We start from the raw sequence: 12,758 nt of genomic DNA on the forward strand, positions 1-12,758 counted from the left end.
ATTGCTGACAAAGTAGAAATGTCTACAGAGCAGAGACAGACAACAGTTCTATTTAAGAATCGTCTGTTATGTAATCTTTCAGTTGATATCATGTAGTACTAGCAATTCTGTACTGAACATTTTAACAGAAATACTAATATGGCATATATTCATCATTTGGCATAATTTCTTACTTACTGACAAACTCATGTAGGTCAGAAAGCCATTCCTGAACATGTGCTGACTTGGTCTGTGGAATAGTGTTAAAGTGCTGTTATGACAACAGTCCTTGACCTGTTTGCATAAATATGATATTTATGCAAGTTTACATATTGCTAATCAGTACAAATACTTGCATGGGTTGCTGTAGTTAGAAGTGTCACCGACAGGTTTCACAGTATTATGTAAATTTTCATTTGCTGCCAAGAAGCACCAAATATACTCATAGCAAGTGTTTAGAATTTGGCATGAAATAAAATCACACTTTCTCACTGATTACCCATTGTTAATTGCAAAGGGTATGTCTGCTAAAAGAGATCACAAGTGAATACCTTGTATCTTACTGATCTGATGACTTATTGAGCACACTAACCTGAAGCTACTGGCTTGAAAATTAGCTGTACCACATTGTATAATCCTGCAAGCATCTTACATACTTTCAGAGCAAAATGTAGTGGAAAATTAGCTGTGCATGACCAGGACAGACCTTCATGAATGGAAATTGAATGGGGGGAGGTCTTCAAGGAATGGATCTAGTTGTGGGGAACACTTAAAATAGATCTCTCTGCCTTTAAAAACAGACAGCAAAGTAAATTCTGCAGCTGGACTGTATGGTGCAAGCAGGCCTACAAAATAGATGAATGTTCATCTCCTTGGTTGAGAATGTTCCTGTTTGCATTTCCACACTTTCCACTGATATCCACAGCCATTCTGAAGATTCAGGACTCTCCAAAAAACATATCGTGGTGATTCCTTTCTGGCCCAGGCAGCATTGGTTCTCCCTTCTTATAGAATTGGCCTGTGGCAGTTATCACAAGCTTCCTCACGGTTTAGATTAGTGCACACGAGACATAGAGTTTGATATACTCCAATCTCAAACAGTGTCAATGGACTGTGGATTATTTATTTCTAATATGTTCATGCACCTTTTTCATGAGGGCGTACAGCAGGTACTAAAGGAGGCACAAAATCCTGCTAAGCTGTTATTTTAACTAATAGAGAAGAATTTCTAGTTGATGTCTTACCTATAACTTGGACTTTATGCGGATTATTCCGGTGGTTCTCGAACATTTGTGTGTTACTATCATATGGCCTGTGTACTCCTTTGACGGGGTATTTCTCAGCCATTTCAGCATGTCTGCCCTCACATCTTCTCTTCATTTCAGACCTTGCTTTAACTGTTCTGCAAAGCATTTATCTGTTGATATGTAAGGTCATCTGTTATTCAGGTGATACTTAATTGGGATCTTTACTTTTTTGCTGGGGATGTTATGTCTGCCCATCTGAGTGAGCTATTATGGCTGATTTTGATTCATTTTTTTTGTTGGTGTAACTGGTTGTTTGTTCCATCTGCAAGAGAGTGTCTGGGCTGGTTAACCATTTTGCTTTTCCATGCATATAGGATTTTCTGTATAATAAAATTCTCCATATATGAACTTACTACTTTCAGTGTGTTCCTTGAAACTAGCCATCTGTCACCCTCATTTCTTTCAGAATTTGAATGACTTGGGGGATAGATTCTATATATTCTGATCATGCTTTTGCAACTTGGATGTTATCTTGTTACTACTAACTCTTTTAGGAAAGCTGTACAGCTCTGGAATTCCTAGTATGGGGCTGGAAAAGGACAACCTATGTCAGTTCAGACAGTTCCAATTGGATGTTCCTTACTATATATTTTCTTGTTACTCCCACAATGGTAAAACATTTTCAGGAGGGAGTAAAGCACCTTCTAATAGGGCCTTGTTTTCTTTTGTGGGTATATTGGAAAGGAGTAGACTCTAAAAGCATTCTAGAGACAACTAGATGGTCCTGTGTCGATACTTTTACAAAGCATTACATACTGGATTCCTTTTCCAGGAGAAGAACTGTCTTTGCTATATGAACATTCTTCAGGTGCCCCTGGTCCTTATCCTTCCACCTCCTGGGTTGGATAAGCTTTGGTAATTGAGTCAAATAGCCAAAGGATACTGCAGCAGTGAGAATGGTGAACATAGTACAGTTGTGTAAGTTGCTGTTGCTATAACAGTAGATGTTCAAATTCCTCCCTGCTGTAGTAGCTGCACCTACCCTCTAACCCCCCCCCCACACACACACACACACACACACGCACTGTATATAATTAGTTGTTGCAATAAAAAGTTATGCTAATATCATTTTTGGGGTTTCAATATGTGTAAGCTTTCTCTTTTTGTTTGCATAAGAAAATCCTGAAGTTGTCTACAGTCTGACTGCTGAAGGAGTGGAAAGGAGCCAGAGCATTTTGAAGACTGGCCGGTTCTTGTATTCTGGTCAGGATGCACCCCATATAGCCAAAGATACATTTGAACATCTACTGTTATAAGTGCAACTTGCACAACTGTACTTTCACATCACTGCTGTCCTTTTTTTCTTGGTTTAAACTTAGTCCCACAATGCTTTCTTATCAGAAAACTTTGTTGGAGCAAATGAGATCTAAGGTAGAGAGGCTTGATGATAAAATCCTGAGACAAGAGTTACCAACTTGTGTGATCTTTTCTTCCAAGTTGTTGGTAAGCACTCTTTAAGAAATGTAGCTGTGATGTTGTGGCTGCATCATGCAGAGTAGCAACTGTGGGGTCTGTTATTAGGAGATGTGCCTGACTTAGGATCATGCTTTTGCCAGACAGTGTGAATAGTGAGATCCATAATGTCCCGTGAAATAAGGTTTTTCTTTTAAGACCCCTCAGCTCACTAGGTTTCTAAGAAACCGGAGGAAGGGGGGTAAATCTTCCCAGTCAGTCACAGACTTTTCAAAACTTTGTGCCTTAGTATATCAGAAATTTCCTTGCCAAGACCTGCCCTTCCTGTCTCATACAAAGAGCCCACTGTTATCAGACGAGAGGAAATAATGTGTAAGAAGGAATGCAAAACAAAATGAGAGAAACATGTGGGCCTTCAGGGCCAGAACCCATAGAGTGATCAGCCATGACTCAGCCTAGCTGCCCATCCCCTTCTCTTAAGCCCACCCACCCCCTTTCCCTTCTCCAGATATGTCCCCTCTAAAACTTGGATACTGCTTATCCTTCTTTCTAAAAAGTGCAGAGAAGTCACCCAGGACAAATGGATGCTAAACATTGTAAGAAACCAGTACGGCCTTCAGTTCTTAGAAAAATCTCAGCTCTGAGGTATTTCACTAATTCCCAAAAAACAGTTGCAAAACCTAGTAGACAAAAGGGCCAAATCAAAATTACCCTCAAGGGAGGAAGGTAAAAAGTTTTACTCGAGTCTTTTCTTTGTTTCAAGAAAATAGGGGCCTTGGAGGCCCAGTCTGGATTTTTCTTAAAAAAGGTCCTTAACGTGTCCAAGTTCAAGATGCTAACCCTGCAAGGGCTTCTACAACTCATTCAGCAAAATATTTCACATTGACCCTAGATTTGAAAGATGCACACTTCCCTGTTTCATAACCACAAATCACATGTGCAGCAAGGGTTAGTGCATTATTATTTCACCCCCTTGCTCTTTCACTTGTCCACTGCACCCTTAGTATTTACAAAATGTCTTACTCAAGTGGTAGCCTTTTGTAAGACAAAGGGGTTTCACATTTATCCCTACCTAAACCGTTTCTTGTTTCTGGGAGTTATGCCTTGAACGCTCTTTCATCCTGAATTGTATTAGTGACCTATGACTACTGTTAACAGGGAGAAAGCCTCTCTGATTTCTTCTCAGAGATGTTTTCCTGAGAGCATGCTTAGTCACATTTGAGTGCAAAAGCCCTCCTAGTTCAAGAAACATGAGATTTCGAAGGACCACTTACACATTTCCATCCAGAAAGAGGAGATTCCAGCTAAGAATCGAAAGATATATGGCAGAATGCATTTGATGGTCCCCTTTTCATCTCAGGCCAGGATTACCTTGCTGCCATGCACTAAAAAAAGAAATCTCATGATGGACCCAGTAATTGGCCCTGAGCAGAGGGGTGTCCCTCTGGTATGACAACAGACAGTGGCACTTAACATCAGCCTCCGTCATAGTATGAAAAGCTCATATGTGTAATCTTCAAGTACAAGGGACATGGGAGACAAGAAGGCAAAGACGTCCACAAATGAAATTGATGGCTTTTGTCATGGCCCTACAGCCTTTTCTCCCCACTATGCATGAGGGAGTTTTGCAAGTAAAGACAGACAACACTACAGCAGTTATGTTCATAGGTTTATAGGTATGTAATAGGCTAATGGCCCTGGAGCCTTTACAAGCCTAGCCCATAGAAGTGCCCTGGCATTGTGTCGACTGACATTAGTTCCCAATGCCTCTATCAAGTAGAGCCACTGGAGTGATCCTCAGGGTGAACTTTCTATTACCCATCCACTTATCAAGATTTCTCTTGAAGAGAGACAGTGAGGTGCTCTGCTTGACATGTATGGGAAGTTTACTCCAGAGCATGGGCAGTCTCTGGGTGCGGAACCTGTCTCTCCAGCATGTTCTGTTGATTGTGGTAATGAGGTTGAGTGCTCTGGAGCTTGTGGTTCGCAGGGATTGGGATTTCTTTAGATGTAGCATTTCTAACTGGGCTGGGTCAGACATAGCTTTGTAAATCAAGCAAAGATTGCCTCTAAGTAGGTGATTTGAAACAGAAAATAGCTGGAGTCTTTTGAGTCGGTCTGTGTAGGACATGTTTAATGCCTAGGATCCTCTTCATGTGGTACTTCTGTGGCCTCTGCAGGTGTCTAGTGAGGTACATGCCAAATGGGACATATGCAATGATTGGTCTAATGAGAGAAGAGTAGATAGAGAGATATGATGACCTCTTTATTCCTGGATACAAAACCCTTGGTAATGAGATGTGCCACATAGAAGGACTTTCTGACCACAGTGGCAATGTGGTTGGTCGAAGGAGAGGCTGCTGTCATCCTGTGTCCCCAGATCTCTTATAACGCCTTCAGTGTGCTCCCATCGATGTGGTAATTAGTGGGAACTGAGTTTTTACCAAAGGGGATAATGACACATTTTTTGGCATTAAGCTTAAGGCCATGGTTTCGACACCAGTCATTGGTCTCGGTGAGGCCTTTCTGACTTGGAGTCTACTACTTTCTACTTTCACATTTCTGCTCAATATCTGAGCTGTTTGGCTGTGGTATGGAAACAGGAAGAGAGGAATTTACACCTACTTACTCTGCAGACTGGCTGTACACATAGGGGTGTACTGGATGTAGACCAGCTTGGCTCACATCTGAGTTGGCAGCTAAAACCATTTTGTTTAAAGCTAGCAACTCCAGAAGTCTAGATGTCAGATGCCTTCTATCTGAATTAGACAGGTCAGTTTCTTTATGCTTTCCCTTACATACCCTTGATCTTAGGAGTGCTGATAAAAGTAAAGGAAGAGAGGCCAAAACTGATTCTCATAGCCCTTTTTTGTGGCCAAGACAGCACTGGTTCCCTCACTTGATCAATCTGGCAAGAGAAAAACACAAGGTATTGTCTCAGCAAACATACCTGCTGTACTCCAGCCTGGCCACAGTGAGATTGACAACCTGGATGACCTTGCCGTAATCCTAAGCAGGCACAATTTTTTCACAGAAAGTACAAATATCATAAAGAAGACTAGGAAATAAAGTTCAAGAAAACATTACCTAGCTAAGTGGAAGAAGTTGTCCTAGTGCCAGTCCAGCAACTTTGACCCCAGAAAGACAAGTGCCATTGGTGCTAGAATGTCTGCCACACCTCTACAAATCTGGTTTAGTTTACATGTGTAAAAGAGCATACTTCTGCTATTTCAGCCTGTCTGCCTGTGGAACTCCATTTATACTCTAGAGTTTCACTTGAGCAATTCTAAATGGGAGTCATCCACCTTAGACCTCCTACAAAGCAAATTGCTCCACCATGAGACCTCAGTCATATGCTAGAGAATTTCAGCTTGCCCCCTTTTGAACCAGCAGCTTCTGCTCCTGTTCAGCTGTTCCCATAGAAGATGCTGTTCTTGGTGGCAGTTACCTCAGCTAAACGAGTCCCAAAAACTCCATGTTTTAATGTGTAAGAAACCCTTCCCAGTTTTCCATCAGGAAATGGCATTTAATACTAATTCATCCTTTATGCCTCAAGTAGTTCTGGTTTCTGAACTAACTCTTCACCAGAGGTTTCAGGTTCCATTGTTTTTCAGAGCCTCAAAATTCAGGTGTGTGTGTCCTGCATTACCTTGATATGCATAAACAGCTAATATTCTATGTACATAAAACCAAAGACTTGAGAAAACCTGATTAGCTATTTGTCTAATTTGTAAAAGAGAAGGAAGATAAATATTTCAACAAACAGATAATTTTAAATGGTTTGCACATTGCTCTGCCTTTTACCACCTGCATCTTGGAAAACAAGTCCCAGGTCATATCAGGATGCATTCCTGGAGAGCTACAACTGCCACCACAACCTTCCAGTAAAGGGTCACGACCTAGGCCATTCTTGAAGGAGCTACATAGTCCGTCTTGTACACTTTTCCCAAACATTGTCAGTTGGAGCATCTGGAGCAAAGGTAGTATTTGCTTCTGGTATCCTGGAGTGTCTCATTTTCAGATAGCTAGTCCTTATTTCCAGTACCTCATTGGTCTGGCTATCTTCCCAAGAAGTGAGGACTGCAACAGTGAATACTACGGTGAACACAATACAGTTGTGTGAGGAGCATACCATAAATGCACACTTTAGAGTAGTTTTACTGTTACAGTCCAAGATCCCTCCTTCTATCCCTCTTCTTTTGACCTCAGGGTTGTTCAGACCAGCTCTAGGGTTGGGGTGGCATCTGTATCTCTTCATTTCTCCTTCCTTTTAAATATCTTGCCAATCCCCTCCCATGTTTGCTGGCTATCTTCTTGGAGAATTAGTATTAGGGCAGCTTAGGGCGAATTTAAGTTAGTTGTGGTTGTTCCATCAAGCTGCGGTGCCTGCCACCTTCCCTGTCTGTTGTTAGGGCAGGAAAGATCTTTGGATGGTGTTGGTTGATATAAGCTTTGTACTGTCAGCATACATGCATCTGTTTGGGAGAGCTTTAACTGAAATTGTGTGAAGAATAGATGCATGGAAGACTGGCCTGCTGCAGGGTATATGCAGGCAGGTATCCCAAAAAAAGTAAGGACTACAGCAGTGAAACTACTTGAATGTCTGCATTTATGATATGTTCCTAAAACAACCGTGCTTCTGTGGAGACTTTCTTTCATGCAAGTTTCAGTAGGACTTCATTGTTGATAGATAGGCAGGTACTAGGCCTATACAAGCCCAGCCAGAAAGGTACCCTGGCTTTTGCCACCCAAGAAAATTATTTTCCTGTGCCACTGTTGAGCAGAGCCACAGAGGTGATCCCCGGGGTGAATTTCCTATTTCCCATCCAATCATCAAGATTTTTCTTGAAGAGTGCTAAGAGTTGTTGACAACGGACCTTCTCAGAGCATTAAGCTTCATTATCTCAGTTCATCTAATGGTTCCCCTGTTGAGACTGTACATGAGGGAGATCCATTAGTTCATGAAAGCCTCCTGAAATCAGCACACAATCTTTAGACAAGGCCTGTCATATATTTCCATTCATCCAGAAAGAGTTTACTACCAAATAAGACCTTTTGGGACTCCTCCATGGAAGACCTGCTTCAGCTTATAGAAAATCTGTGCAAATTTCTCAAAAATTCCCCACAAATGGACCAGGGGCCATGCTGCTTCATTCGGCTCCAACTTTTACTTGTACCTAAACAACTGCATAGAAAGTTCAGTACCCTTCCACCCTAAATATGATGGTTGAGTTAGGAATAAACCTCTCTGTTGCAACTCCCATATTAGTAAACTGTAAAACAAAAGGAAAATAATGAAAAGTCCAAAACCTCATCAAAATATACCAGCAAGAAACTTAAAGGCACTGTTAGAAAACGTAAAGCAGACTATGTGCTTAAGGTCATTCCATATTCCAAAGAAAACTACAAATGTTTCTTCAGTTATGTCAGGAAGTTAAGTAATAAGAATGTTTAACAGTGCACTGGCACTTAGCTCATCCACAGTAGTATTACACTTTCTGATCCCAGGGATATAGCCACTATATTAACAGACACATTTAGTGCTAGCTTTACCTCATCTGGCCACATTGTTAACCCCTTTCCCCTAAAATCACATTGAAGCAAGACTTTGAGGCCTGTCAGATAATGCTTGCTTGGGAAAAAACAGCATACCATTTTGCATTCATACCAGTGCCAAGTATAACATATCTGAGCCTCTACTTAAACTGTTCAACCTCAGCCTATCCATAGATTTTGTGCCTGATGTCTGGAGAACACCACTGTGACCTCCCTTCACAGATGTGATTAATTATAAACCCAGCAGCTCCTCCAGTGTTGTATTCAAAGCTATGGAATGTACCATAGCAAAACTAATTTTTGCAGACATGGGCAACTTAACTGATGTAGAACCCAGTCCATTTTCTTTGTGAAGGGCAGGTCCTGTCTCTGATCCTAACGTATGAATACTTGCACATATAAAATGACACCCAGTGCCAGAACTGATAGAATATCCAGATGTTTCACTACTGTTTGATCATCATGTTTCCACCATAGTCAGGAAGTCTTCCTTTCTGGCCCAGTTAATTTCGAAGGAAATATCTTCAAGATCCAAAGAAGTCATTCTACCTCTGTACTCTTCTTTTATCAGACCCATTAGTGAATATGGTGCCACTTTGATGTATACAAATGCAAGCATATTGCTCAACTGAAAATGTACCAAAGATTTCTAATCAAGAAAATGAAATACCTTTAAATCCTTCAACTAGCCTGATAATGTAGCACAACACTACTTATACTTGGTATAGCCTACCAGCTTCTCTGAGGTGACCTGCACTCTCCGTTTGAGCCACGAAAGACCCAGTCATATTTCACTTCATTTTTTTTTTCGCAAAAGAATTGGCCGTACAAACAGGCTTCAGTGTGTTATCACAATTTTGTTGTGGGCCTCTAAATGGATTCAACAGCATTTAGCAATAAAATACATAACAGATTGCATTATCAGTAAGCTAAGTGTTTAACTGCATCTAAATTTGTTAGTTTCAGAGACATTAAGTAAAGAAAGGAAAGATTGTATCTTGTTTCCACAGCCATTTTCTAGTACAATATTTCATGATGTGAAGCATCTGTGATTATATTACTTAATCATATCTTAAGCAACAACAGTTCCTGTATAATTCGTATTTATCTTTTTTAATAGATATCCTCGAAAAATAAACAAACTAGTGGAGCTCCCAGAAGAGTACAGCTGTCTTCTTAACCAGACATGCCATTTCAGGTAAAGGTTCTCCAACAACTATTTATGTGGCTTTATTTTGAAAAAAAATCCATCACTGAGGTTTATTGGATAATATATTTGATTTGGAAACATACTTTTTCTGCCATCTCATTTTCAGTAATGCCCATGAAGACATGGTGTTGTGAAGTAACAATGTGCAAATTGTAATCCAAAAGTTTGCAGTTACTGCGAATGAACGACTTCATTTTGTTTTTTTTTTTTTATTTTTTAATTTTAATTACTCAAGTGCCTGCCAGTTAAGTATCTTAAACTTAGAAGTACAGTATTCCGTGTTCAACAGATGTACTACAGAAGTTATGCCCTGAAGTAGTTAATGTCATTTAATCATCAGCTTGTGGGTTTCGGATCTGACATGGATCCGAGCCGGCAGCTTTCCAAGCTAAGATTCGAGCTCCAAGCTCCTCCCCTTACCCATACTACACTGCAACCTCCTTCCAACCCTCAGATCTCGTTTGCCGCAGCTTTGCTCAAGACGTGATCTTTGAGCTCCAGGCAGGTAGAGTAGGGTTTCCTTACTTTAACTGTTAAAAAGTTAGTTTTAGTGTGCGTTTGTAGTGTTTACCTTCTCCCTTTCTTCCCCTGGGGATTTCCATTTAGGGAAAAAAAAAATTAAACTTTGTGGTTTTGTTAGTGCAAGCCTCCCTTTCCCGCCTTTGCTGTCTGTGTTGTGATTGTAGGTAGGGCTCTAGTTAGCCGTATTATTTGTTGTGCGGATTGAGATGTCGGACCCCCAAAAGCCGACTTTCTCAAAATGCACAGTGTGGGGCCATAGGTTGGCTCTGTCTGATGGCCACACTCTGTGCGTCATGTGTTTAGCAGTTCTTCACCTTTCTTCAGGCTGCAAAATCTGTGCAGCCTTTAATCCACGGGCCCTGCGGGACCGCAGGACTAAGTTAATTTTAGCTAGGCTTCTCCCAACAGAAGCTATTTCTTCCTCTTCTCCTTCCTCTACGGCCACGGTTGTGGCTGTATCAGCTTCAGGTCCTCCTCCCCCATCCGGTACTCTCACTCCCGTATCAAAACAGGGTGACAAAGAGGCCAGGAAGGAAAAGCATAAGGAGAGAGAGAGAAAAAAAGAGAGAGAGAAAGCTAGGAGTTGTAAGAGACCAGCGGATCAGCCGGATATTTTGGGTCCTCCTATTAAAGTTGTCACTACCCCCGTCAAGACTTCTAAGCCGTCTTCCCCTTAGCTCCAATCCCCTAAATTTTCTCCAGAGCTGGAGGAGGAGGTTCGGCCTGCTTCAACATCATCCACGCATCGGCCCTCTCGGCCGGTGTCAGTGGCATCCTCCCAATCTACAAGAAGCCTCTCTGAGGCTGACATGGACTGGATGATGAGAAGGTTTATACAGACTCCGTTACAGATGGGAGTGTTGCTGGCTCCGATGTTTGCCCTGATAGCTCCTTCCCCATCCATCCCCGGGTTTCAGAGTCGATGGACCTGAGGAGCCACGGAGTCAGGAGGTCGGTGCTGATGGTTCCCCCAGCCTCAACACAGGCCATGCCCTCGAGTATGTCAGATCCTATGGATTCGGATCTGGGGGGATAAGTGTGTCATCGGCTCCGTTATGGTCAGGACATGCCATTCCTCTGGGTCCGTCTGTTCCGGGTTCGGCTCCAATCCCTTCGTCGGATCCGAGGGGGACTGTTACTCATTCTTCTAGTTTTAGAGAAGCCGGTTCTCCTTCGGCTTTCGACATTGTGAAGAGGATTCTCTCAGGAGGATCGAGAACCCTCACTCTTTCCTTGGAGTCCGTCCCTGCTCCCTTGCTGCTGAGTGTGTCTTCTGTCATCCAGTCCTCTCAGGGACAGCCTGTGTCTGATAAGCCCCAGACGGTTCCCCTTGAGGAATATGAAGCTGTTTGTGAGCCCTCCCCGGAGACCCCCCCACGAGGAGATTCCTTGCAAATGCAAGTGCAAGAGGAAGCCTTGGACCCCCCCCCCCCTCCCCGAGTCCCTCACAGAGGATACTGACTTGGAGGAAGGGGAAGGCTCCTCCAGATCACCTCCCAAGGATGTCTCATTTGGAAACATAATGAAAATCCTGTGTCAGCAGGGAGGTTGGTCCGCCCAAAAGCCTTCCTCAGATGGGTTGGTATTCCTGGCGGCGTTTGCAGGCCCATCTACCTCTTGGGTGTCCCCCTCAGCTGATCCTTTGGTGGACCTCATTACCACCAGAGCTTGGAAGGAGCCGGACACTGTAAAACCTATACTAAAATGGCCAAACAAAATTTTGAGCCCACCTGTGGATAAGCCTGCATGGAGTAAGGGTTCTCCAGTGGATGCCATGGTGGTGGCAGTGGCCACTAAAAAGGAACTGGCTCAGGAGAGTTCCTCGGTCCATCCTCCAGACAAGGAGTCTAGGGCAGTGGATCCACTCGGAAAGCAGACGTATGCTTCAGCTACCTTTGCTATAAAGGTGCTGAACTACTTGGCCCACGTGATCAGACTTCAGCGCAACCTTGTGAGAGAGTACTGAGTCTCCCCTGGAGCCATTTTCGCCCAAGGATAAATGTTCAATCTCCGCTCGTATGGCCACTCTTAAGTCGGTGACTAACACATCCATGCACCTACTCTCTCATGCCACTGAGGGAGCCGCAAGGGCGGCCGGATCTGGCGTTGCCATGAGGCATCATGCCTGGCTCCGGCTTTGCAAGTTTGCAGAACCTTTCAAGGCATCCTTTGTGAATGTCCCTTTTGACGGTTCAACTCTGCTCAGGAAGACCATTCAAGATGCGCTAGTCCAGAGTGAGGAGGACAGGAAGATGCTGTCTGCCATCTGAATCCGCTTCTCTAAACCTCAAAGATCTTTTTCCAGGACAAAAGAAGATGTGGTTCCAGAAGACTCAGTATTCCTGGGACACTTAAGGCTCCTTTTCCCCTAGAGGCAGAGGGGGACAAGGTGGATGCAGGCCCAGAGGCAGAGGGGGACCGAAGAATTTTGGGTCATGGGAACCATTATCAGATCGACCTGCGCAGCAGCCCTGAGGGATTGCCCGACTGTTCCACTCTGGAGGCAGTCAGGGGGGCATTTTTTGAAGCACCTAGCTCAGTGGGAGTCCATAACGTCAGACCACTAGGTGCTTCAGATAATATCCAGAGGTTATTCCATTCCCTTTCTGACCAGTCCCTTACCTCCAAAGCATCTCCCTTATGTTCCACCCGCTCAAAGGGAGGTGGCAGCTTTGGAAATAGAAAAGCTGCTAAACAAAAGAGCAATCCAGCCGGTTCCCCCAGATCAGTCTGGGTCAGGCATCTATTCCAGGTTCTTTTTGGTGCCTAAA

General features: G+C 43.1%; 1 protein-coding gene across 1 annotated transcript in view; it reads left to right on the forward strand.

Annotated features, from left to right (window-relative positions):
- UBR1 (ubiquitin protein ligase E3 component n-recognin 1) overlaps window positions 1–12,758 on the forward strand; it is a gene marked incomplete in the record, with an annotated part of 4,571,807 nt that overhangs the window by 4,209,344 nt on the left and 349,705 nt on the right. The window contains 1 exon segment of the mRNA XM_044074213.1: window positions 9,376–9,453. Within this exon segment, the coding sequence (XP_043930148.1) occupies window positions 9,376–9,453 (78 nt within the window).

This window comes from Protopterus annectens, chromosome 6.part0 (genome assembly GCF_019279795.1).
Source record: "Protopterus annectens isolate FY-2018-M chromosome 6.part0, PAN1.0, whole genome shotgun sequence".
Lineage (NCBI taxonomy): Eukaryota > Metazoa > Chordata > Ceratodontiformes > Protopteridae > Protopterus > Protopterus annectens.